At 40.9% G+C, this 26787-nt stretch overlaps 2 protein-coding genes and 1 long non-coding RNA gene across 6 annotated transcripts in view; 2 read left to right on the forward strand and 1 right to left on the reverse strand.

Annotated features, from left to right (window-relative positions):
* Positions 1 to 21746, forward strand: chek2 (checkpoint kinase 2). 2 transcript variants are annotated; one of them, XM_057831352.1, is made up of 15 exons: positions 1 to 129; positions 4040 to 4313; positions 4383 to 4507; positions 6146 to 6278; positions 6343 to 6433; positions 8601 to 8697; positions 8769 to 8822; positions 15421 to 15485; positions 15546 to 15645; positions 15706 to 15792; positions 20352 to 20521; positions 20592 to 20707; positions 20788 to 20873; positions 21317 to 21385; positions 21505 to 21746. In XM_057831352.1, the coding sequence occupies exons 2-15, from the start codon at positions 4046 to 4048 to the stop codon at positions 21607 to 21609; spliced, it is 1566 nt and encodes a 521-aa protein (XP_057687335.1). In that variant the 5' UTR covers positions 1 to 129; positions 4040 to 4045; the 3' UTR covers positions 21610 to 21746. The 2 variants fall into 2 exon arrangements, with proteins under 2 accessions (XP_057687335.1, XP_057687334.1); XM_057831351.1 differs by having other exon boundaries at positions 39 to 163; positions 21505 to 21745.
* The window catches only part of LOC130913063 (uncharacterized), a 19121-nt gene continuing 10766 nt past the window's right edge, over positions 18433 to 26787 (reverse strand). The window contains exon 2 of the long non-coding RNA XR_009062698.1: positions 18433 to 20934. This is a non-coding gene — a long non-coding RNA (uncharacterized LOC130913063). The remainder of the gene's footprint in view (positions 20935 to 26787) is intronic.
* Positions 22548 to 26787, forward strand: part of LOC130913061 (bromodomain-containing protein 3-like) — a 33050-nt gene continuing 28810 nt past the window's right edge. For 2 of the 3 annotated variants that reach the window (XM_057831347.1, XM_057831350.1), the window contains exons 1-2: positions 22548 to 22715; positions 24623 to 24908. In XM_057831347.1, coding sequence (XP_057687330.1) covers positions 24817 to 24908 — 92 coding nt within the window. In that variant the 5' untranslated portion in view covers positions 22548 to 22715; positions 24623 to 24816. Of the gene's footprint in view, positions 22716 to 23191; positions 23342 to 24622; positions 24909 to 26787 lie in introns of those variants that run through there. The other variant, XM_057831349.1, reaches the window with a different exon arrangement.

The following is a 26787-nucleotide window of genomic DNA, read 5'->3' on the forward strand; positions in this document are numbered from 1 at the left end:
CAGCACAAGCAGGAAGTCTGCAGCTAAAGCGGACCTCCCATTGGGCGGTTTGGCTGATGACGTCAAAGAATTTCCTGTCAGATTCGCGCTTCAACTCAAGTGGAGTCGGAGGAGGAAGAAGAAAAAAAAGTGAGTGGAAAGGAGAGGACAAGCTCCGAATAAGGTGAAATATTGCGTTGTCATCGCTCGTTTCGGTGCGGTTTCTTTTACCGCTGTGAAAGCATATGCGATTGACTTATTTGCTGCCATTGACGGCAGAAGCATCACAAGAACATTTATCGCCCATACCAAGATGGCCTTAGGGTGGCCATGTTAGCAGGGGCGACTTTCTCATTAAAGTCAGTGCACTGACATTAAAATGAAGTAAGTCATAGCTAGCGTATCTCTCATCTGATTAGTATTTGCTAGTTCCTGAATTCAAGCGCCATTTCCAGCACCAAAACTCGCCAAATGGCCACCAATTCAAAAGCTATCATTTCAAGTTCACTTTTTCATAAATTTATCTGACATTGATAGCGATTGACATCGAATCCATTTGAACCCTTTATAAGGGAAATGACTATTTTTGGTCATTAAAAGAAATAATACTAAAAAGTAAAGTAATTTCTGGAAAAACTGGGAATGTTTTCATGTTGGTTAGTTAGCTCCCAAAGGACACTCCCTCTTAACCCTTAAAGACCTGCAACATGAAGCAATTATCAGAGAATCCTAAAATTTGAAAAATAAGGTCCTAATGAAACCTTTTTTTTTTTCAAATATGTAAAAAGAAATGTCAAAATGAATATGTGTAATGAGCGCTCTAATATCTATAACCCTAGCTAAATCCTGTTTTTTTTTTTCCTCATGGAACCTGCAGATGCATGTGTTGACTTGCATCCATCTTTTTTTTTTTTTTTTCCCAAAAAGAAATGTCCAAATTCTCAATTACTCTCAAAATCAAGAAATTTTAAGTAAAATGGTAAATGGACAGTACTTATATAGCACATTTTTCTGCATGGTTACCATGTATGGAGGTAGATTTGTGTCTTTATTATTCAATCAAAAAAAAAGTTGCTTCAATCAAATAAAAAGTTGCTTCACTCAAAATATATATTTTCAATCGAAGAAAACGTCACTTCAATCAAAAAAATGTGTTTGAATGCAAAAATAAATTTGAAACTCAAAAAAATATATTTGAAAACTATTTTTCTTTGATTGAAATTTTTTTTTTTGATTCAAGTCAAGTTTTTTTTTGATTGAAACACCATTTTTGATTGAAGTCATGTCATTTTGCGTTTGGACCACATTTTGGCTTGGACATTTGTGTCTTTTTTATTCAATCAAAAATTAAGTTGCTTCAAACAATAGAATATATATTTTCAAAAGAAAAATCACTTCAATCAAAAATTTTAAAAAATTCAATCGTAGAAAAAAAGGTTTGAATGTGAAAAAATATTGAGACTCAGAAATTCGCATTTGAACACTTTATTTTTCATTCAAACTGTTTTCTTTGAAGCAATCCTTTTTGTGTTCGAGCCATATTAGGGGTAGGACATTTGTGTCAAAATCATTCAATCGCAATAAAAGTTGCTTTAATCAAAAAACAATTTTTAATCAAAGAATAAAATCATTTGCAAAAATATATATTTTTTGAAAATATATATTTTTTATTTGAAATATATATATATATTTATTGAAGTATCACTTTTTTTGAAAGGCAAAAAGTTTTAAACTTTTTTTTTTTTCAAAGTGGAAAAAGTTTTGAACACACTTTTTTGTTTTGAAGTGGGAAAAGTTTTGAAGGCACTTTTTTTTCGATTGAATCATTTTGACACAAAGATTCAACTTCAACGCTAGTTCCGGTGTGTTTGAGTGGCAGCTGATTGCGCCAATCATCGGAGTCTCCTGGAGTCCAAGCTGAATATAGGGCACCGGTACGGGGGTGTAACATCGGCATTTCACCGGAGTACCCGCGACGGTACGTTGCCCTGTCGTGGCACACTGGTCGGACCCCGATATCACCCCCCAGGCGCGGAGGCCGGCTGTCGAGTGGACAGTCCGCGAATGACATGACACTCGTTCAAAGTTAAAGCGACGGGGCTCCAGGCGTGGACGTCGGCGACTCGCCGGTAGTCCACTCGCTTACTGGGCAGGCTAGTGTCGGGCCACTCGCCGACCACTCCTGTACCGGCGCGTCGCGGACACTCTGGTTGGAACCAATTGCCAACCGTCACGTCAGGGCAGCGGGTGAAGTTCGCCGTGTTGAATCACATTAAGCAGCAGGGCACCGTACTCCGTTGAAATGCCGATGTCACACCCCCGTACCGGTGCCCTATATTCGGCTTGGACTCCAGGAGACTCCGATGGCTGGATGGAGCCCTGGTGGCCATTGTTCTTGCTTCATACTTTTATGCCATTGGCGCAATCAGCTGCCACTCAAACACACCGGAACTAGCGTTGAAGTTGAATCTTTGTGTCAAAATGATTCAATCGAAAAAAAAGTGCCTTCAAAACTTTTCCCACTTCAAAAAAAAAAGTGTGTTCAAAACTTTTTCCACTTTGAAAAAAGAAATGAGTTTAAAACTTTTTGCTTTTCAAAAAAAGTGATACTTCAATAAAAAATATATTTCAAATAAAAAAATATATTTTCAAAAAAATATATTTTTGCAAATGATTTTTTTTTCTTTGATTAAAAATAGTTTTTTGATTCTAGCAACTTTTATTGCGATTGAATGATTTTGACACAAATGTCCTACCCCTAATATGGCTCAAACACAAAAAGGATTGCTTCAATCAAAGAAAACAGTTTGAATGAAAAATAAAGTGTTCAAATGCGAATTTCTGAGTCTCAAATATTTTTTCACATTCAAACCTTTTTTTCTACGATTGAATATTTTTAAAATTTTTGATTGAAGTGATTTTTCTTTTGAAAAAATATATTTTTTTGTTTGAAGCAATTTATTTTTTGATTGAATAATAAAGACACAAATGTCCTAGCCAAAATGTGGTCCAAACGCAAAATGACATGACTTCAATCAAAAATGGTGTTTCAATCAAAAAAAAAAAACTTGACTTGAATCAAAAAAAAAATTTCAATCAAAGAAAAATAGTTTTCAAATATATTTTTTTGAGTTTCAAATTTATTTTTGCATTCAAACACATTTTTTTGATTGAAGTGACGTTTTCTTCGATTGAAAATATATATTTTGATTGAAGCAACTTTTTATTTGATTGAAGCAACTTTTTTTTGGATTGAATAATAAAGACACAAATCTACCTCCATACCATGCCCACCATGCCCAAAGCGCTTTACATTTGCACACATTGTATCAAATTTGATACATTTGGCAATTAAGGGTTAATTTTGGGTCACTTGTATATTTTGGGTCACTGGTATATTTTGGAGCATTCTGGGGTCACTTCTTGTATATTTTGGATCATTTGCTGTTGTTTTTAGTGGGTTTTTTTGGGGTCACTTCCTGTTTTTTGGTCATTTTGTTGATTTTTGGGGCATTTATGATCATTTCATATTGATTTCAGGTCATTTCCTGTTGATTTTATGGAAATACTGGCTCACTTCCAACTCTTTGGTCATTTATTGTGGGTTTGGATGCATTTCTGGTCACTTCCAGTTGATTTCGGGTCACTTTTTGTTGTTTTTGGGTAATTTTTGAGTCACTTCCTGTATATTTTGGGTCATTTCTGATATATTTTTGTCATTTCTTGTCGATTTTCGAGCATTTCAGGGTCACTGTCTTTTCTTTGGTTACTTTTTGTAGATTGTGGGGCATTTACAGGTCATTTCCTGTTGATTTTGGGACATTTATGAGTCACTTCCTGTTGATCTCAGGTCACTCTCAGTACGTTTTCTATCATTTCCTGTTGATTTTAAGGCATTTCTGAGTCAGTTCCGTTTCTTTGGTCACTTTCTACAGATTTCCTGGCGGTTATGGGTCACTTCCTGTTAACATCAGAGTAATTTGATGAACTTTTTTTTTAAAAAGAATAATAAATAATTACCTCTAATGGAGAAATACTGAAAGACTTCATAAATCCACAGGCACCGATGTCCCGAGAGGTTCCGAACGAGGATGAGCCACCCCGGGACCCGTCTACCCTGTCCCCTTCCCAGGTCCTGAACGAGACCAGGTCCTCCAACAAAGAGAGCTCTGGTTCTTCCAGTGGTCCCACGTCTGGGAGCCAGTCGTCCGGCGGCTCGGGGACGCTGAGTAGCGCCGACACCATCCCCGTCACCTTGCCGTCGGTCCCCGAGGAGCCAGAGCGGCAGCCGTGGGGACGCCTGCTGCCCATGCAGGATGTCTTCCGCGCTCACGGCGAGTTTGGAGCGCGGCTGCGATGGTAGCGAGCGAGTGGCGTCCTCATTTTCCTTTGCGCTCACGTAGATTGCTTGGAAGACGAGTATTTGTTTGGCCGGGACTCCAAATGTAACTACGTTCTGGATGATCCCGATCACAAAGGATCCCTACGATTTCGAATTTACAGCAAGAAACACTTTCGGATCTACAAGGTAGCTCTGCCTCTCGCTCTCCTTTTGAATCTTTCCGACTTGTGGCGGGAACAAAGTTTTCGACTGGACTGGTTTTCAATGCTCATCTTAGAGTGCCGTTGAAGTTGCTAGACATCCAATTCTGAACGAATTGGACGTCTAAGCGCCGTCCAGGGCAGCTGCTGCATTCATTTTGGGGTATTGCAGGTCACTCCCTGTAGATCTTGAGACATTTCTGGGTCACTTCTTGTTAATTTCGGTGCATTTATAGGTCACTTCCTGTTCAGTGACACAAGAAATGGTCACCTAGCACCATCAATGACAGCCAGTGAGTTCATTTTGGGGCATTTCAGGTCACTTCCTATGCATTTTCAATTTTTTCCTGTTGATTTTTGAGTCTTTTTGGGTCACTTGCTGTTTATTTTGCATCATTGAATGGGAAGTGACCCAGAAATGCGCCAAAATGAACAGGAAGTGACAGAAAATTAACAGGAAATTATCTGAAATTCCCCAAAATGAACACTGACCCAGAAAGACCCCCAAATCAACCCATTGGCTGCCATTGGTAGCCACTGAGATCATGTTGGGGCATTGATTTTTGAGCATTTTTCCCCACTCCTTGTTCATTTTGAGGCATTTTCATTTTTTTTTTTTTTTAATTCCAACATATTAAAAAGAAATGTATGTTTTAGTTGCTGTCCAATAATGGACAGCTGTCGCTATGTACCAGCGAGATAAGGGTCACTTCCTGGTTATTTTGGTTCACTGAAAAGGAAGTGACCAGGGAATGGCCCAAAATCAACAGTATATGACCTCAAATCAACAGGAAGTGAGCTTTAAATACCCCGAAATTTACTCATTGACTGCTACTTACAGCACTCGATAAATTGATAATCGCCAGTGGCAGCCAATGAGTTAATTTTGGGGCATTGATTTTCTGTCTTGTTGATGTTTGGGCATTTCTGGGTCCTTTCCTGTTCATTTTGAGGCACTTCTGGGTCACGAACAAGACGTGACCCAGGAATGTCCCAAAATGAATAGGAAGTGACTTAAAATGAACGGAAAGTGACATTTAAATGACCAAAAATGACCTCATGACAGCAATCAACAAAATTGGTTGTGTCGCACAGTCAGTGGCAGCCAATAAGTTCATTTTGGGGCATTTCAGGTCACGTCCTGTTGATTTTGAGGTATTTCTGGGTCTCGTCCCTGTGATTTTGTGCTATTTCTGGCTCATGCTCTGTTGATTTTAGGGGATTTCTTTGTCACTTCTTGTTGATTTGACTCATTGAACAGGAAGTGGCCTGCGAATGTCCCAAAATGAATGACAAGTGACTCAAAATCGACAGAAAGTGGCTCAAAATGAATGGGAAGTGACCTTTGAATGCTCCAAAATGAACTCATTGACTGCCATTTACAGAACCTGAGTACTTTGTTGTCTAGCGCCGTTAGTTGCAGCTAATTAGTTCATTTTTGGGCGTTTCAGGTCATGTCCTGTTGATTTTAGGGCAATTCTGGGTCACTTCCTATTGATTTTGGCTCACTGAATAGGAAGTGACCCAGGTATGTCCCAAAATAAATAGGAAGAGACAGTCAAAATCAACAGGCGGTGACCTGTAAATGCCACAAAATGAACTCCTTTTCCCGACTCGACCTCAGGAAGGCGACCAGGTGTTTGTGGAAGACTTGAGCAACAACGGGACCTTTGTGGATGGCGACAAAATCGGACGCAACAAGAAATTTCCCTTGGTCAACAATGCCGTGCTGGCGTTGGCGGAGCCGCGGAACAAAGGTAAGCGGCGTCCATGGCTCGCCGCTGTGTCGAAGCCACGCCTCCGGAAACCGTCTCTTTTCAGCATTCGTCTTCATTGACCTGACGTCCGACCAAGAGTCCGCTTTGCCCGGCCGGCTCCGCGACAAATATCTGCTGACTCGGCGGATCGGAACGTGAGTTGTGACGCTGCCGTCGTCGGAGAGTGTAAAGTAGCCCTTAGCAAAATGGAGAGTAAATCTGTGCCACCAGATTTTGAACTTATTATACTGACTTTTTTTTGTTTTGTTTTTTTGAACAATTCACCTGCAAAAAAATCGGCCATGAGAATGAACTTACAAGTAATTGACTACATTTTAGGGATTTTTATTTTTTTCTGCAACTAAATTTCAATTCTAACTCATTTTTTGAGTGTCAAAATTCAGCCGCAAAAATTTCATCTACAAATAGTAGACGAAATTTTTGCAACTAAATTTCAAAAACTAGGCTAGAAAAATGAAGTTACAAATATTTGACTAGACAAAAAATGTTCCCCCAACTGATTTCAGTTCTAATGCTGAATTTTTTTTTTCTTTTTTCCCAGCATCAAAAATCAGCCGGAATTTTGCGCCGGAATTTTTTTGAGACCGAATTTTGATGCTGCAAATAATTCAATGTCAGAAATTAAAATTCAGTTGCAAAAAAAAATCAGTCGCAAAAATTTAGTCAAGTAATTGCAAATATTTTTATGTGGTTGAATTTTGATGCTCCCAAAAAAATTCAATTCATTCAATTAAAAAACAAAAACACTTCAGTTACAAATAAATTCGACTAAATTTTGTGATTGAATCAGATTTTTTTTGCAACAGAATTACAATTCTGACAGAATTTTTTTTAGCATAAGAATTCCTTTACAAAAAGTGAAGTTACAAATATTTGACAAATTTTTTGCAACTGACGTTAATTTCAAACTTTTTTTTTTTTAGCATTAAATTCTGTCACACAAAAATCAGCCGCAGCAAAAAAGTCACTCAAAAAAGCTGAGCCCGAAAAAATAGTTACAAATATTTGACTACATTTTTGCAACAAAATTTAAATTATAAGGATTTTTTTCTGCAACTAAATTTCAATTCTAACTCATTTTATGAGTGTCAAAATTCAGCCGCAAAAATTTCATTTACAAATAGTAGACTAAATTTTTGCAACTAAATTTAAAAAACTAAACTAAAAAAAAAATGAAGTTACAAATATTTGACTGAACAAAAAATGTTTCCCCAACTGATTTCATTTCTCATGCTGATTTTTTTATTATTATTATTATTATTATTATTATATAACTTTTTAGCCTGAATTTTTTTGCGACGTAATTTTGATGCTGCAAAAAATTCAATGTCAGAAATTATAATTCATTTGCAAAAAAAAGTCGCAAAAATTTCAAATAATCAAATTATTGCAACTCTAAAAAATGCTAAAGATGTTCTAAAAAAAAATCAATTCATTCAATTTAAAAAAAGAGCCAAGAAAGTTCAGTTACAAATAAATTTGACTACATTTTGTAACCTAATTTTATTTTATTTTATTTCATTTTGCAACTGAATAACAATTCTGACAGAATTTTTTTGAGCATCAAAATTCTGCGGCAAAAAGTGGGTACAAATATTTGACAAAATTTTTGCAACTGACTTTAATTTCTAACATTTATTATTATTTTTTTTGCAGCATTAAATTATCTCACAAAAAAATCAACTGCAGCAAAAACATCACAAAAGCTGAGCCAGAAAAAAATCAAATTACAAATATTTGCATTTTTCTGTAACAATATAAATTATTTTTAGCAGGAGCAGCATCCCAATGCAGCTGCAGAAATATTAGTTTGAAAATTCAGTGAAAAATTAACTAAAATTTTGCGATGTTTTTTTTTTTTTTTTTTGGCAACTGAATTTCAATTCTAATATTGAATTCTTTGCAGCATCAAAATTCAATTGACAAAAAAGAAACCACAAAAACAGACTGAAGGTTTATTTGAAACCAAAGTTTTTTAAATTGATCAAAATTTTATAAAATCACTCACCTTACAACTGCCAGTGACTCACGGCGTTCACTTAACATTGAGCTTTGTATTATACCGATGCTCATAACATTGAAACTTGGGGAAACGCAAGCCATACACAACCTTCCTACTCTTCTAATGGTGACAATAGACATCCCATCCATTTACACTATGAAGCCCGGAGACCCTTCCCGGTCCAAATGGATTGGACGTCCATCACTGTGAACAGAACCGAAACGTGATTATTCAAAAGTTGTGGCTTTATTTCTCAGCGCTAGCGTGAACGCGATGTCACTTCCTGCCATGTGTTTCAGAGGCGTGTGCGGCGAAGTGAGGCTGGCTTTTGAGCGGTCCACGTGCAAAAAGTTTGCGGTGAAAATCATCAACAAAAGCAACTTCAAGTCCGAGGGGGTGAATATTGACGGCTGCGCCTTTCAGTGACGCCCGCCGCCTGACCTCTGCGCTCTTTTGTCCCGTCGCAGACGGCCACCAGGAACGCTCAAACAGAGATACAAATTCTTCAGCGGATTGATCACGTGAGCTCCTTTCCTTCTCTACCCGATTGTCAAAACATAGGATGGAGTACAAGTACTGCGTGCGCGCGCGCGCACACATATGAGAAAAAAGGGTCTTCCTGATCAAAGTGGATTTATGGATAAACACAGCACAACTAAGTCATAATATTACAACTATATGTACACCAGTTCAGAAAAATGACCAAAACATTTAGGACACTTAAGCGTCACACAATTTGTATTCAGTTTTTGCCCAAAATGTACGGTTCGGCCATAAATTCACAAAAACATAGCCATTCATTTCTAATGGGCAAATTTTCACGTTGATTTCCAATGGCCTTAAAGTGCCTGTGACACGAAAAAGCATGTTTATTTCATAATACACGCGGTATTTTATGCCCCTGAATGATATGGACCGCTTGGATGTGTGTGGAAGCGATCGCTATATTTATTTAGTTTTTTGAATCCCGCGCCATTAAAATGAGTGACTTCCGGCTTCGGTCTTGCATTGAGGAGGAGGGCGCTGTGACGTGTACGGTAGAAGACGTTCTCTTCACTATACAGTGTACTGTTGTGTATGAAGACGAAGGATTCAGCTGATTTTGCGGATTAATACTTTTATTTTTTGCATCATGCCAGCCAAACGGCTGCAGAAAAATCATTCTGTGTGCGGGAGAGGCGTATGCGCCTTTTTGGAGTTTCAAAAGGTTCCCATTCACCATGGATTTTTACTGTGGGACCATTGGACTTACAAGGAAGTGAGTAAACATCTTGTTTTGTATTATGTCAAATACGAATACAGTGATTACAAAGTAAACACTATAAAATTCATTTAAATAAAGGACTACTTACGTTTGATCATTGATAGGCATGTAAAAAGCTATCCTCATGGTCATTAGCAGTTAGCTGTTAGCACGTTAGCTGCACAACAACTCCAGCCACCCTCCTCCAGGGAACGAACTGTAAATTGCTTTCTACCGGGCGGTTTGCCGATCCGCAAAGAAACTCGACAACCGGGTGGTCATGTCAAATAATCCAGGCTAGTTATGTGTGATTTTCCACTTCGAAGACTTTGAAACATCCCTCGGTTCGGGTTAGCATGTCGGCTAGCTGTCACTCCTTCTGGTCTGTTTACATTCTCCGAAGCCGGGGAAGGGAAATCACATATGTCCGATTTAGGTGTCATAAAATATCGTTTGGGAGGTTTTACAGTAAAGGTGAAGTCGACTGTTTTGACCATTATGGAGTAATTTTGCCATGTCGTCTTGAATAAATGGATTTTTATTATTTTATATTCCATTTAGCACAAGATTGTTATTTGTCATGACCATGCCATTTATTTAGCAATTGGGGAAAGTACTTGGGTAAAAAGAATATCCTGTAAAAATATTGAAGAGACAGAAACAATGACATTTTGCCGCTCTCTTCGTCACGTTTTCCTCATTGTGAATAGTTCCCCCTCGACGGGCTGACTGGTCCTTCTCAAGCCATTTATATAGCTATTGGGGAAAAATACTTGGATAAAAAGAATATCCTGTAAAAATATTGGGAGTAGAGAGACTGAAACAATGACATTTTGCGGCTCTCTTCGTCTCATTTTCCTCGTTCTGAACAATTCCCCTTCAATGGGCTGAATAGTAAAACCGATGAGCCCAGTCTACCGCTGACGTCATCCACCTGTTGGGGACGCTAAAGCCCTATAATGGTAGGCGTGGCTAACCGGCAGATTAAAAGACTAATTTCTCGTCATCTGCGCTTTGCTAAATTGTTGTATATAGTCGAATCGTCTCAAAATATGATTCTAATTCACATAATAATGCCATTTAAGACTTTTTTTCTGGTGTCATATGCTCTTTAATCGCCATTCATTTCAATGGCACAAAATATTCTATTCACTCCTATTGATTTCAAACCATTACATTCAAAATCGGCACACTGAAAAACATCGCCATTGGTGGTTGTGATTTTTAACCAAAAACTCTCCATTAAAGCCCATTGACCCTGGGACCTTCGATTTCATTGACGCTCATATACAGTTGTGGTCAAAAGTTTACATACACTTGTGAAGAACATAATGTCATGGCTCTCTTGAGTTTCCAGTTATTTCTACAACTCTGATTTTTCTCTGAGAGTGATTGGAACAGATACTTCTTTGTCACAAAAAACATTCGTGAAGTTTGGTTCTTTTATGACTTAATTATGGGTGAACAGAAAAAAGTGATCAAATCTGCTGGGTCAAAAATATACATACAGCAGCGTTAATATTTGGTAACATGTCCCTTGGCCATTTTCACTTCAATTGGGCGCTTTTGGTAGCCATCCACAAGCTTCTGGCAAGCTTCTGGTTGAATCTTTGACCACTCCTCTAGACAGAATTGGTGCAGTTCATTTAAATTTGATGGCTTTCTGACATGGACTTGTTTCTTCAGCATTGTCCACAAGTCAGGACTTTGGGAAGGCCATTCGAAAACCTTAATTCTAGCCTGATTTAGCCATTCCATTACCACTTTTGATGTGTGTTTGGGGTCATTGTCCTGTTGGAACACCCAACTGCGCCCAAGACCCAATCTTCGGGCTGATGACGTTAGGTTATCTTGAAGAATTTGAAGGTAATCCTCCTTCTTCATTATCCCATTCACTCGCTGTAAAGCACCAGTTCCATTGGTAGCAAAACAGCCCCACAGCATAGTACTACCACCACCGTGCTTGACGGTAGGCATGGTGTACTTGGGGTTAAAGGCCTCACCTTTTCTCCTCCAAACATATTGCTGGGCATTGTGGCCATACAGCTCGATTTTTGTTTCGTCTGACCACAGAACTTTCCTCCAGAAGGTCTTATCTTTGTCCATGTGATCAGCAGCAAACAGTCAGCCTTCAGTCGAGCCTTAAGGTACCGCTTTTGGAGCAAGGGCTTCCTTCTTGCACGGCAGCCTCTCAGTCCATGGAGATGCAAAACATGCTTGACTGTGGACACTGACACCTGTGTTCCAGCAGCTTCTAATTCTTGGCAGATCTGCTTTTTGGTGATTCTCGGTTGAATCTTCACCCTCCTGACCAATTTTCTCTCAGCAGCAGGTGATAGCTTGCGTTTTCTTCCTGATCGTGGCAGTGACAAAACAGTGCCATGCACTTTATACTTACAAACAATTGTTTGCACTGTTGCTCTTGGGACCTGCAGCTGCTTTGAAATGGCTCCAAGTGACTTTCCTGACTTGTTCAAGTCAATGATTCGCTTTTTCAGATCCATGTATGTATATTTTTGACCCAGCAGATTTGATCACTTTTTCTGTTAACCCATAATAAAGTCATAAAAGAACCAAACTTCATGAATGTTTTTTGTGACAAAGAAGTATCTGTTCCAATCACTCTATCGGAGAAAAATCAGAGTTGCAGAAATAACTGGAAACTCAAGAGAGCCATGACATTATGTTCTTCACAAGTGTATGTAAACTTTTGACCACAACTGTACTTTGTTTTCACAGATTTCTGTACTATTTCGCATGTTTGTAGCGTTACCGCTGTACTTAATCATGATTTTACACGTTCTGCATATGAAATAGGGTACATGTTAGCGATTTAGCTAATTAGATTAGCACTAATGATTAACATCTCAAAAACAACAACAATAAAGGCTAAACAGTACAAGAGGGTTCGTGTACTCACCTCTTATAGACGCACACGGGTCTTAGCAACACACTCAGGACATTTTTCAATTGACAAAACAGTGCCATGCACTTTATAGTCACTTTATAGTTATGTTTGCACTGTTGCTCTTGGGACCGGCAGCTGCTTTGAAATGGCTCCAAGTGACTTTCCTGACTTGTTCAAGTCAATGATTGTTCAAGTCAATAATCACTCACAAGAAATTGCTAATTCATGTTGCTGTATGTATATTTTTGACCCAGCAGATTTGATCACTTTTTCTGTTAACCCATAATAAAGTCATAAAAGAACCAAACTTCATGAATGTTTTTTGTGACAAAGAAGTATCTGTTCCAATCACTCTATCGGAGAAAAATCAGAGTTGCAGAAATAACTGGAAACTCAAGAGAGCCATGACATTATGTTCTTCACAAGTGTATGTAAACTTTTGACCACAACTGTACTTTGTTTTCACAGATTTCTGTACTATTTCGCATGTTTGTAGCGTTACCGCTGTACTTAATCATGATTTTACACGTTCTGCATATGAAATAGGGTACATGTTAGCGATTTAGCTAATTAGATTAGCACTAATGATTAACATCTCAAAAACAACAACAATAAAGGCTAAACAGTACAAGAGGGTTCGTGTACTCACCTCTTATAGACGCACACGGGTCTTAGCAACACACTCAGGACATTTTTCAATTGACAAAACAGTGCCATGCACTTTATAGTCACTTTATAGTTATGTTTGCACTGTTGCTCTTGGGACCGGCAGCTGCTTTGAAATGGCTCCAAGTGACTTTCCTGACTTGTTCAAGTCAATGATTGTTCAAGTCAATAATCACTCACAAGAAATTGCTAATTCATGTTGCTGTATGTATATTTTTGACCCAGCAGATTTGATCACTTTTTCTGTTAACCCATAATAAAGTCATAAAAGAACCAAACTTCATAAATGTTTTTTGTGACAAAGAAGTATCTGTTCCAATCACTCTATCGGAGAAAAATCAAGAGTTGTAGAAATAACTGGAAACTCAAGAGAGCCATGACATTATGTTCTTCACAAGTGTATGTAAACTTTTGACCACAACTGTACACACACGGTCATTCCATGCAATTGATGGCCATGTACCTCTAGGACCCAAATGGCCCAAATTCAACTCTTAAGTCACCCCAAAATGCCCTAAAATCAACAGGAAGTGACCCAGTATTGTTGATACTGAAGTGATACTGAAATGTCCTCATATCAATTGGAAATGACCCAATATGAACAGGAAATGCCCTAAATTATGCATTGTTATACAAGGCATAAATGTTATGTAAATATACATTACATAACAATAACACCATGTAACACATATTTTGTTCCCAGGTTCGAAGTGGTATTTCCTCGTTTGTTTCGTAGGATTGGCATATAAAAGCACTTGTTTCCTAAAAGGTTTGGGTTTGTGGTCATTACATTGAAATTCTATTTTCCACTTTTCATTACGGTTCTACTTTCAAATGCTTATATGTACTGTCGCACCAGCCAAAAAATGCGCAATGAAAAGGAAAAAAAATATATATGTCGCATTTTTTGGGGGGAAATTTATTTGACAGGATCCAACACCAAGAATTAAAAATACAATAGAGAACAACAGGCTGAATAGGTGTACATTATGCTAACATTACTAGAAGTTAGATCGTGTCTAAAAAATCCAGCCCGACCCGACCGGCCTGCGGGTATTAAAGCCCGACGCAGCCCAAGCCCGATCAATTAACTTGATTTGCTTGCCTGAGCCCGAAACCCCCCAAAATTTTATGTTTTATTTGTAGGCACGAGCCCGAAAAAAAAAACAACGAAATTTTATGTTGTATTTGTGAGGACTCAGGAGAAGGAGGAAATGCGGGGATGCGATGCGTGGTTGCGTTTTGTGTGATCACGTTTGCTGGTGCATACATGCATAATGATAACAAATTAAAACCTGTCTTTTGTAACAAATTCTCCCAATTAAACAAAACTGTAAGATGGATATTCAATAAACATTCATATCTTTTACATATATATTTTTAATTTTATTAAGAATATTTTGATATTTTTTACATTTATTTTAACTTAACATTATACTTATGTTCCAATTTGCTCATATGTTTTGAAAAATATAAATCCTGTTCAATGGAAAAAGTTTTTTTTTTTTTTTTTTTAAACCCTGATATCTCAAAGTAACACATTTTTTAGCTGTAATTGCAATACCGTGAAACCGTGATATTTTTGCTCAAGGTTATCATACCATCAGAATCTCATAACTGCACATGCATAGTTTGGACCCAACCAACACCAGGAACAAAATGTTTTTTTTTTTCTCGTAAAATGGTGTAACCACACGACTCCAGTATATCAATCCGACATAACAATAGACATGACCACACACAAGCTTGGCAGTCGGAAGTCCTATGTTCACGGCGGCCTGTTTAATCATCTGGCATCTTTAAAGTGCCGTAAAAAAACAATCTACTTCACATAGAGCACTTCCGTCAATGTGACCCAAAAGTGCGGATTTTAAGCTCTCACTCTGTTTTTATTTTACACCAACAGACAACGGTTAATCAGAGATATGATAGTTTTCATTTCATGGTAGGAAATGTTTTCTCCACTGTAGGGCACTCATGCTATTTGGACAGGTGATGTTTTATTTCTAGTCAGAATTCGATTATTTTTGTGTTCTTTGGTCTACTATGGCCATGTAATAGGTTATAGTACAGTATAATAATAACACTTCATGTAGATGACATGCTGAGAAAAATATATGCCATTGCTTTAAAAAAAAAAAAGACATTGTAAGCAGTTATTCATGACTTCTCACCAAATACTTTTTTTTACTTGAGTACATTTTTTTGGATGATGGTACTACTCTGCCACCTCTGCCTAAAGCTAAAGACGGCAATGGGATTTTTGCTAACTCTTGACACAGTCTGTTGGTCTTATGTTCAGCCGTGTCTCATCAAGACTGAGGACTTCTACCAAACGGACGACACTTTCTTCATCGTATTGGAGTTGTGAGTGCACGTGCGAAACGGTGTGCGTTTGCTGACTTTTGAGGCGACGTCATGTGACAGGATGGAGGGAGGAGAGCTGTTCAATCGCATCAAATCTCAGCAGCGACTGAGCGAAGCCACAGCCAAGCTCTACTTTTACCAGATGTTGAAAGCCGTGCAGGTGAGAGTGCGCCGTCCTCGCTCTAACCGCCGAGCTAAGCTAACACGCTCGCACTCGTAGTACCTCCACAGCCAGGGCATCATCCATCGGGACCTGAAACCGGAGAACATTCTTCTGTCCTCGCGAGACGACGACTGCCTCATCAAGGTGGGCGAGTGTCGTTGCCGTAGATATTGCATGTATATTCAACTAGATACAAAAATTGCACTGTGAGCCTGTCGTTAAGACTTGTTGGCCATTGTCTCGGTGCCACTGAATTTCGGGGCAATTAAAAGTGACTTCCTATTGTTTGGGGCATTTCTACATCACTTCCTGTTGCTATCTGATCACTTTCTGTAGATTTTAAAGTGCGTACGACAGGATAAAAAAAAAAAAAGTCTTAAATAGCATTATTATGTGAATTAGAATAATATTTTGAGTAGGGCTGTCAAAATTATCGCGTTAACGCGCGGTAATTAATTTTTTAAATTAATCACGTTAAAATATTTGACGCAATTAACGCACATGTCCGGCTCAGAAAGTATTCTGCCTTTTGGTAAGTTTTACAGCAAGACTTTTTGTGCTGTCCAACAGCGAACTCTTGTGGTCGCTTTGCGACATGGTTTATGGTTTTCTTTCCAGTTCATTATGGCTGCACGACGTCTCGGGCTGATAATGTTGTGCTTATATGATCCTTGGACAAGATTTGTCCGTAAGTATGGTTGTTGTAAAGAATGTACATATTATGTTAGTAAGCGAAGTGTTATATTTTTTGTATGAGACGCTTTTTGTTTATGTTTAGTGAACCTGTATAGCGTGCGAAGCTAACGTTGTTGCTAATGCAATGCTTGTGTACTTTTTTTTTGTAGTTTTCCGACGGTCTAAAGAGGACAATGGTTTGAGGCCATTTCATTAATAAATCAGATGAAAAAGGAAGAAGTCTAATTATTAAGGCGTTGTTCACTAGCTGTCTAGCTTTGGAAAAAGTAGACGCTTCGGAGTGAGGACAGCATAGACAGATTTAAATGACAGTAGAGTGAAATGCCCATGTTGAATGTATCTATCTATCTTGTGTCTTATCTTTCCATTCCAACAATTTATTTTACAGAATATATATATACTGGACTGTCTCAGAAAATTACAATACACAATATTCTAATTTTCTGAGACAGTCCTGTACATTAATCCACCATTTAAAGCAGGGGTGTCCAAACTTTTTGCAAAGGGGACCAGATTAAGCGTGGTAAAAATGTGGGGGGCCGACCTTTACATAGAACAATATACAGGACTGTCTCAGAAAATTAGAATATTGTGTATTCTAATTTTCTGAGACAGTCCAGTAATTTACAGAAAAATATGGCATATTTTATAGATGGTTTGAATTGCGATTAATTACGATTAATTAATTTTTAAGCTGTAATTAACTCGATTAAAAATTTTTATCGTTTGACGCCCTAATTTTGAGATGATTCGACTATATACAACAATTTGGCAAAGCGCAGATGACTAGAAATTGGTCTTTAAATCCGCCGTTTAGCCACGCCTACCAGTATAGGGCTCTAGCGTCCCCAACAGGAGGATGACGTCGGCAGGGTCATGGTTTCATCTGATTTAGAATTCAACCCATTGAGAGGGAATTATTCAGAACGATGTCGTTGCTTCAGTCCTCTCCAGTATTTTCACAGGATATTCTTTTTATCGAAGTATTTTCCCCCAATTGCTAGATAAATGGTATGGTCATGACAAATAACGATCTTGTGCTAAATGGAATATTAAATAATAAAAATGCATTTCTTCAGTACGACATGGCAAAATTACTCCATAATGGTCAAAACTGTCGACTTCACCTTTACTGTCGCACCTCCCGAACGATATTTTATGACACTTAAATCGGACATATGTAATTTCCCTGCCCCGGCTTCGGAGAATGTAAACAAACCAAGAGGCGTGACAGCTAGCCGACATGCTAACCCTAACAGAGTGAAGTCTCAAAGTCCTATTTTCCCTTTTCGAAGAGAAAAATCACACATAACTAGCCTGGGTCAGGTCACAAGGTGGCGGGGTTGACAATTGTCTTCGCCGAGCTCGTTCCCCTGCTATGGACAGGAGAGATCGCCGGGAAAGCAGCTGGAGCGTACCGCCAGACAAGCCGGCCCACGTCAGAGGAGCATGTAGCTGCCACATGGTCAACATGAATATGGCGTAAAATAACACTGCGAAGATGTAAACAGAGAGCGGCGTGCAGTTGTTGTGCAGCTAACATGGTAGGATGTGTCTGAGTAGAACTTTTTTTTACATGTCCGTCCATGATCTAACGTAAGTAAATACTCCTTAATTAAAGTTTGTAGTGTTTACTTAGTAATCGCTGTATTCGCGGCCATTTTTAACACATAGTTGCAATTTCTGATGGGGTTGAAAATTTGACAGAACACTGGGCACACGAAGAGGGCAATAAGCCGAGTATAGAGTGAGGTGTGCAAACAAGCCGCTGGTCATCGGCCGAGTGGCATTTTCGGTGGACAATCAGCCACAAAATGCAAGCCACCTCCGTATTAAAACTTGCCATGATCCCAGTATTTGACAATTGACATCATAAAATACGATGTTTACTCACTTCCTCGTAAGTCCAATGGTCCCACAGTAGTAGGGCTTGTTTTGGCCAATATCCAAAATCGGGAACCTTTTGAAACACAAAAAGGCTCACATGCCTCGACCTGGTACAGCAACAATATTCTGCAGCCGTTTGGCTGGCGTGTTACCTCCCAAGGATGGCTCACGAAGGGCGTAACATAAAACAAGCCACACAAGTTTACAAGTGGACACAATTTATTCACAACAATCAAACTCGCAATGAATATATACAAAATGCGGAAGAAGCGCGGCTTCAGGGTAAGCCCAGGCCAAAACAACAAACAAAAGGAACTACACTTAAACCCCACCCGCTAACTAAACCCTGATCGTAAAAAGGAAAGAACAAAAAGACAGCCACTACCTTAGCTTCCTACTCTAAACAAAACAGGAGGAAACAGGTTGAACAGAAATGGCGGCTTACCCCTACTGCTCCAGTGCTCTTATTTACAGTGGTGAACAAAACGATCCAATAATGAATAAACACAAAAGACCTCACGGAAAAAGCGGGAATGTATCAAACTAGCGATCAAACGCACACGAGAGTGAATGGCGAGCAAACAGCTGGCAAGGAGGACCGCGGCACGAATGCTGTCAAATGCGACCTCCCAGAGCGTTGACAGCGGCAGGTTTATGAAGCTTGCCGCCTTTTCGTCGTGGCCAATCAGCGGCATCGACGTCGTCTGTCCGTCCAGCATCAATCAGCTTACGTCACAGTGGGAGGGGAGGCAGCCAGCTGGCGGAGGTGACTATCAGCTGACTGGAGGCTTCTCAAAATAAAACAACAGTTAAACGGCCAGGGCCGTCACATGGCGTGATGCGAAAAAAAAAAACCAATTAATCCGCAAAATCAGCTGAATCGGCAGTCTATCTCCATGCTATAACGCAATGCTATATTGTGAGATGCTGAACCGGGTGACGTCACATTCGCATTCGTCCTAAATCCGAGACTGAAGCCGGAAGTCACTCATTTTCATGCCGTAGGATTCAAAAATTGAATATATAAAATGATCGCCTCCACACACATCCAAGCGGTCCATTTCATTCAGGAGCATAAAACACCGTGTGAAATATGAAATAAACATGCTTTTTGGTGTCATACGCACTTTAAGGTTCATTCCAAGACACCTACTCTTCATTTCAGGTTCACTTCCAGGCAGGTGTAATGTGCATTATGAGCCAATCACGATGTCTGCCATTTTGTGTCAGGGCCATTTGAGTTGGGATCACTTCCTGCTGATGTTGGGGCAATCCCAAGTCACTTACTGTTAATTTTTTGGGGCATTTCGGATTCTCCTCCAGCGTACTATAAGCCAACTGGGACGGCTGTTATCACTTGTCGGCCATTTTTTTGTCAGTGCCATTTGATGTTGGGAGCAATCAGGATTCACTCCTATTGATTTTGGGTCATTTCTACGTCACTTCCTGTTGATATCTGATAGATTTAGTCACAATGCCAAATCACTACCTATATTTGGGGCATTTTGGCTTCTCTTCCAACGCGCTGATAACCAATAGGAACGGACATTTTGTGACAGTGCCATTCAATTTTGGCGCAATTATAAGTCACTTCCTGATTAATTTCTAGATCATGTTGAATCAGATCAATTCCTGTAGATTTTAGGGACATTCTTAAGTCACCCCTGTTCATTTTGAGTAATTTTGGGTTCTCTTCCAGTGTGCTGAGAGCCAACGGGTACAGCTGTTATAACTTGTCGGCCATTTTGTGACAGTGCCAATGGATAAATGGCATGTACTTTGAAATAACTATAATTTGCTTAATATTCAACCTTTTTTTTTTTTTTTTTTTTTTTAAACGTCATAGCTGCAATAAAATAATTTCATTTTTATGCATTCATAGCTACTGTAACATGTTTTTTTTTTTTTTACAAAGCAAACCCTTGTCGAGATTTTTAGAAGCTGGCGGCCATCTTTGGTCGGGCGATTGGAAATTACATCTGGCAAAGTTTTGTGTATTATCAGCTCGTTATTTCTTAGTACTTGCAGATGTCAGTGGCGTCATTTTAGGGCCGTATCGGTACTGATACTAGTATCTAGTATACTAGTATTGGTGCAACACTACCGCGTGTGTTCTCCAGGTCACCGATTTCAACCAGTCAAGGATCGTGGAGGAGGCGGCCTTGATGAGGACACTGTGCGGGACACCGTCCTACCTGGCGCCCGAAGTCTTGACGTACGCTGCAGGCGGCGGGGGTGGCTACGGCCTAGCTGTTGACGCCTGGAGCCTCGGCGTGCTCCTCTTTGTTTGGTAAGACGAGCTGGCTCAGTGGAAACGGGACGGACGCATCACATCCGATGCCTTGTGTGTTTATATGCAGCTTGTGCGGATACCCGCCATTCCACGAGAACTTCCACGAGCTGTCGGTGAGCGAGCAGATCATCCGAGGCAGCTTCACGATGTTGCCAGCTAAGTGGCGCCACGTGTCCGAGCAGGGTGACATCGTCGTTTTTGCCTTTGCCGTCCTCCTCTTCTCGCCGCTCACTGGTTCACATCTGCCTCCGTGTGTGTTACAGCCAAGGAGGTGGTGAGGAAACTTCTGGTGGTGGACCCCGCCCAGCGCATGAGCATCGACGAGGCGCTCCAGCATGCCTGGATGCAGGTCAGTCGGCGCTGCTGTTGATGCTAGACATCCATTCGCGTGGCATTCAATGGTCCTTCTGCTGTGGATTGAAATGAGTTTTATCAATCGTAGACGTCCAGTCCATTTCAAGTGGAAGGGCTGAATGAACGTTCGTTCGCTGACAGCCCCTCCCACTTCAAATAGATTGGATGTCTTGCGCCGTCTATGGAAGCCAGTTGGTTACATTTTCACGTTTACCCCAAAATCAGAAGGAAGTGACCCAGAAAAGCCACAAAATCAGCAGGAATATACTTGGGAAAAGTCCCAGAATCAACTAGACGTGATCCTAAAATCAACAGGAAGTGACCCAGAAAAGCCACAAAATAGGAATGAAGTGACTTGTAAAAGTCCCAAAATTGAATTGGACGACTATCACAGTCTTTGGCAGCCAATGAGTTTAATGTGCACGTGTGTGTGTGCAGGACCCCGCGATGCTGGAGAAAGCTCACCGACTGATGTACCCGCCGTCTGACGAGGAGAATGTCAGCACGGTAAGCACACTCTCATTGGTTCACGGCTCTCAAACTTAATCAGCATCTTAATCATTTGAATGCTAGCATGATAGCACACCTCTCAAGCTATAGGCGTAACCAATGGTTTCTGACGCCAGGAGGCGGAGGAGTCGTCGTCGTCATCGTCGAGAAAACGGCGACGAGAAGACCAGAGTGAAGATCAGCTTCCCGCCAAACAAACTCCGCCCACGGGCACCTCATAACCATTTGTACACTTGCCTCCCCATGACGTCATGTCCTGTTGTCACGGCAACAACCCTTGTGCTGATGGCGAAGACCGAACGCTGTTGACAGACATTTTATCAAAATAAAAGTAGTTTTGAGGACATATTCCATGAGTAAAGGTGAAATCTTTTACATTTCTTGAATCCATTGTCTCCTCTTGTTCGACTCTAGATAAGCGTTTCAGAATGTGGCACGTGACCGAAAAGCAGCAAGTTGAAGCCCCCCCCCCACAAAAAAAAATCGTGTCCAGTCACGCATGGCGCCATCTTGTGGACGTTTGCAGTTACGTTTCGTGTCGCTCAAAGGCAAACCGCCTTTAGGAAAAAAAATTCCCACCTCAAATTTGGAGGTGGAGATAAACTACATCATTAAAACATTAACTATACAAAATATATAATGGGAAAACGAGCAAACTAGAAAATGCCATTTCTGCAGAGGAGATGCTTTGCTCCCCCCTGGGTCATTTCATTTCGGATAGATTTTCGGACACGTCCTTTTCAACTCATTGGCGGCCATTGACTGCGCTCGGCGTCCAATCCTTTTTAGACTCATAGCGACAAATGACGTTAAGCGATAATTGTTAAATTGTCACTTGTCTTTCGATTTCAAATGATAGACGGTAGTTTCAGACGCATAAAAAAACCCCTCAAGATTAGACCCAAATTGATGTGAAGAAATAAATGAGAAAATGGTTTGATTTCCAGCGGTTTGATGCTCGGTAAGAGTGACGTCACAACTCGTCTCATTGGAAGCTGGGAAATGGAGTTGTTTTGTTCCTCGGCCAATGGCGGCGCCCGAGCTCGGAGTTCCGACCAATCGTCGCGCTCCACTTCAAATCGCCGTCTTCTCATTTGAGGACGGGGTCGGAGCGCCTCGATCCCGTCCTCCAATGGAAAATTCGGATAGGCCGCGAGGCGCCGAGGCCAATGGGAGCACAACAACAGCTGTGACGCGCCTAGTGACTACGGCTGCGCGGAGAGCAGACAGCTGATAACTCATCTATTATGCTACTCGGCTAAATCGAAATCATCCGGTAAAGGGAGCGGAGGCCGCCGTTGGATTCGCTGGAGGACCGAAGGCCAAAGTAAAGACGTCCGTGCGCGCCGTGGCGGTGGGCTGGGCGGCCAGTCGGCCTCGACCGGCCCGCCAAAGTGCGGCTGCGAGCGGGGAGGCTGCCTGGCCGCTCGGCGCCCTCAGACAAAGCTCAGCTAGCGTGCTAACCGTGCTAACGTACCAATTAGCGCCGCGGCGACCGTCAACGTTGGGACTTTTCCCTCGCGGCCGACTCCCTCTGAGCGGCTTCTCGCAGCCGCGGGGGTCTGCGTGGGCTTCGCCCAGCGTGTCCGAAACGTTCGGGACGCGCCGAATGTCGAGGCTTTCTGCTCGTGTAGCCGAGCCTCCATTTAGCTGCTACTTGGCGTCGGCTTGCCCGCCATCTTTTTCCAGCCAGCGAGCGAACGAGCGCGAGTGTGGCGCTAGCCTCTGACAAAATGCGGATCCCTTCGCTGGCGCCTTTTATCGCGGGCCCACGTTTGCGCTGACGTCGGCCGCCCAAAAGGGGCTTCGCGGGCGAGCCGGCGGGCTCGTTGCGGAAAGTGGCCGCCGCCGCCGAATCGTTGGCCGCGTCTACTCGCTGGGCTGCTGTTAGCATTAGCCGCCGTAAGTAAGCGAAGACTGCAAACTGGCAGCCAGCGTCTGCCTGCAAAGTAGGTACGTTTTCACAACGATTACACCCAACTCGTTCCCAGAGTTCCAAACCGGTGATGAAGTTGGTACTTTTTTAAGTTGTACTACGAGGGGCAATTAACGTCTTTTGTTTTTCCAAGCAAAACAATCTAAATTAGGGGTGTGACATGATTGGTATGGTGTTATATCGCGATACTTTGGATCACAATGTTTGCCTTGCCAGAACTGATATTTCATTTTAAAAAGGTGCCACTTTTAATAAATAGAGAAAAAAAGGGAAACGACAGGTTGCTGACAAAATCTTCCACTACAAAAGTGTTCATGTTAAGAAATTTGTAAGAATGTTGCAAAAATGGTGCTACTGTATGTATATACAGAAACGCACTGAAATATTCTCATAGACTGTGAAGAAGGTGAGTTTTTGACAGATTGAGTGTCAAAAATCCATTTTGGCATAGCTTGTTTTTCCTCTCATAGATGTATCGCGTTATATATCATTTCCTGACCGGGTTCTCAGTCATTGTTGTATCGCCATATCACGAGATTATCGAGCCTTGTATCGCAAATCGTATCGGGAGTACTGCCTAGAATTGATATAGAATTTTAAAAAAGGTGTTACTGTTTTAAAAAAAAAAAAAAAAAATGACCCAACAGATGGCTAGCAAAATATTACACTACAAATGTTATTTTAACGTTGTGATTGCATGAAACGTCGACGTTTAACAATAATCCGCTTCAAATTGATTGGAAGTCTACTAGTGATAAACTCATTTGATATCACCACATTACCTAATTTAAGTTCTCAGCAGATGGACATTGATGGGAATGTCGCCCTGACCATTTTGCCATTTTGGAAGGGAAGTTAAAGGTGTTTTCACAATATTCTGTCGTGAATCGAAATGAATAGACATTCAATCCTTTTGAAGCGGGAGGTTGGCAGCGAATGAACGCAACCCTCCCACTTCAAATGGATTGGACGCCTAGCGCCGTTAATGCCAAAAATGGGTTTAACCCACAAAAAATGCTGACCGGCCATACAATTTTATGAAAAAGTGTACATAGTATGCGGTTAGTCCAGAATTATGTCTATAAATGAACAAGTATACGTATAATAAAGCGCTTTGAGCCACGTTTAATATGTGGTATAATGATTTGATTAGGCTAATCTGACAAAAAATGCCAGGTTAGGATTTAAGTTTGACTTGTTGCAACCTTCAGGATTCTAGCTTTCTTGGCGACCTCTTTTGGTGAAAGTTGGTACTATTTGCCCGCTGTTGACGGAAGTACAACCTTGTGTTTTTTCAGGTCGTACGATGGGAGTTTGTCTCCTGGGGGGAACCGCGCAGCTAAAGGAGCCACGACACTGACCCTCGCTCGCGAGCCCGCCAACCCGCCCACGTATTCTGACCCGCACAGGCGCCCTCGGAGCAAAGAGGGCCTTTTTTGGCTTTTCCCCTAGCGGTCGGACGCCGTCCGCTGGCGCGTCGCCGCCGTCCACCATGTCGGACGCCCCCGAGGCCGCCCCCCCAAGTCCCCCCACCTACACCAACCCGCCTCCGCCGGAGGTGACCAACCCCACTAAGCCCGGCAGGTAAGATGCTCCCTTGTAACATGGCATACCTTGTACACGAAAAATTCATTTTACAAAAAGTCTTTCAAAGCTTTTGTCACTTCTTATTACAAAAAATAATTCATTAGAAAAATAACATGTACTGTAACAGATCATTCCTGATCGCAAGAATGCAATAATAAAACTACTTTTCACTATAAATGTAAGCAAACAAAATGTACACACAAGTATGTGCAACACTATGCTCATGTATATGAACCAAAAGAATATGACATTATCAAGGCACAAACAGCTAGATGAAATAGCTCGCACACAATGACTGCTGAAGTTAGCGAGCCTATTGGCACTCTATGTTTGCTATGAGCTCAAGTAGTTTCAGTGGGGCAAATAAATATTTAGTCAACCACCAATTGAGCAAGTTCTAGTCAACCACCGATTGTGCAAGTTCTCCTACTTGAAAAGATTAGAGAGGCCTGTAATTGTCAACATGGGTAAACCTCAACTATGAGAGATAGAATGTGGGGGGAAAAAAACAGAAAATCACATTGTTTGATTTTTAAAGAATTTATTTCCAAATTAGAGTGGAAAAATAAGTATTTGGTCACCTACAAACAAGCAATATTTGTGGCTGTCAAAGAGGTCTAACTTCTTCTAACGAGGTCTGACGAGGCTCCACTCCTTACCAGTATTAATGGCACCTGTTTTAACTCATGATCGGTATAAAAGACACCTGTCCCCGACCTCAGTCAGTCACACTCCAAACTCCACTATGGCCAAGACCAAAGAGCTGTCTAAGGACACCAGAGACAAAATTGTAGACCTGCACCAGGCTGGGAAGACTGAATCTTCAATAGGTAAAATGCTTGGTGTAAAGAAATCAACTGTGGGAGCAATTATTAGAAAATGAAAGACATACAAGACCACTGATAATCTCCCTCGATCTGGGACTCCATGCAAGATCTCACCCCGTGGCGTCAAAATGATAACAAGAACGGTGAGCAAAAATCCCAGAACCACACGGGGGGACCTAGTGAATGACCTACAGAGAGCTGGGACCACAGTAACAAAGGCTACTATCAGTAACTCAAATCCTAGTACGCATCCAGACCTGTCTGCGGTTTGCTAGAGAGCATGTGGATGATCCAGAAGATGACTGGGAGAATGTGTTATGGTCAGATGAAACAAAAATAGAACTTTTTGGTAGAAACACAGGTTCCCGTGTTTGGAGGAGAAAGAATACTGAATTGCATCCGAAGAACACCATACCCACTGTGAAGCATGGGGGTGGAAACATCATGCTTTGGGGCTGTTTTTCTGCAAAGGGACCAGGACGACTGATCTGTGTAAAGGAAAGAATGAATGGGGCCATGTATCGAGAGATTTTGAGTGAAAATCTCCTTCCATCAGCAAGGGCATTGAGGATGAGACGTGGCTGGGTCTTTCAGCATTACAATGATCCCAAACACAGCCAGGGCAACAAAGGAGTGGCTTCGTAAGAAGCATTTCAAGGTCCTGGAGTGGCCTAGCCAGTCTCCAGGTCTCAACCCCATAGAAAATTTGGGGAGGGAGTTGAAAGTCCATGTTGGCCAACGACAGGCCCAAAACATCACTGCTTTATAGGAGATCTGCATGGAGGAATGGGCCAAAATACCAGCAACAGTGGGTGAAAAGCTTGTGATGAGTTACAACGTTTACAAACGTTTGGCCTCCGTTATTGCCAACAAAGGGTACAACAAAGTATTGTGCTGAACTTTTGGTCTTGACCAAATACTTATTTTCCACCATGATCTGCAAATATATTCTTTAAAAATCAAACAATGTGATTTTCTGATTTTTTTTCCCACATTGTTTCTCATGTTTACCCATGTTGACAATTACAGGCCTCTCTAATATTTTCAAG

The sequence above is a fragment of the Corythoichthys intestinalis genome, chromosome 3 (assembly GCF_030265065.1).
Source record: "Corythoichthys intestinalis isolate RoL2023-P3 chromosome 3, ASM3026506v1, whole genome shotgun sequence".
Taxonomy (NCBI): domain Eukaryota; kingdom Metazoa; phylum Chordata; class Actinopteri; order Syngnathiformes; family Syngnathidae; genus Corythoichthys; species Corythoichthys intestinalis.

What these genes read in the sequence shown, in the direction of transcription:
- chek2 (XM_057831352.1), top strand. Translation starts at nt 4,046, where the DNA reads ATGTCCCGAGAGGTTCCGAACGAGGATGAGCCACCCCGGGACCCGTCT. An exon ending in AGATGTTGAAAGCCGTGCAG is followed by an intron (nt 15,646 to 15,705) that starts GTGAGAGTGCGC and finishes TCGCACTCGTAG; the next exon opens with TACCTCCACAGCCAGGGCAT. An exon ending in ACGACGACTGCCTCATCAAG is followed by an intron (nt 15,793 to 20,351) that starts GTGGGCGAGTGT and finishes TGTGTTCTCCAG; the next exon opens with GTCACCGATTTCAACCAGTC.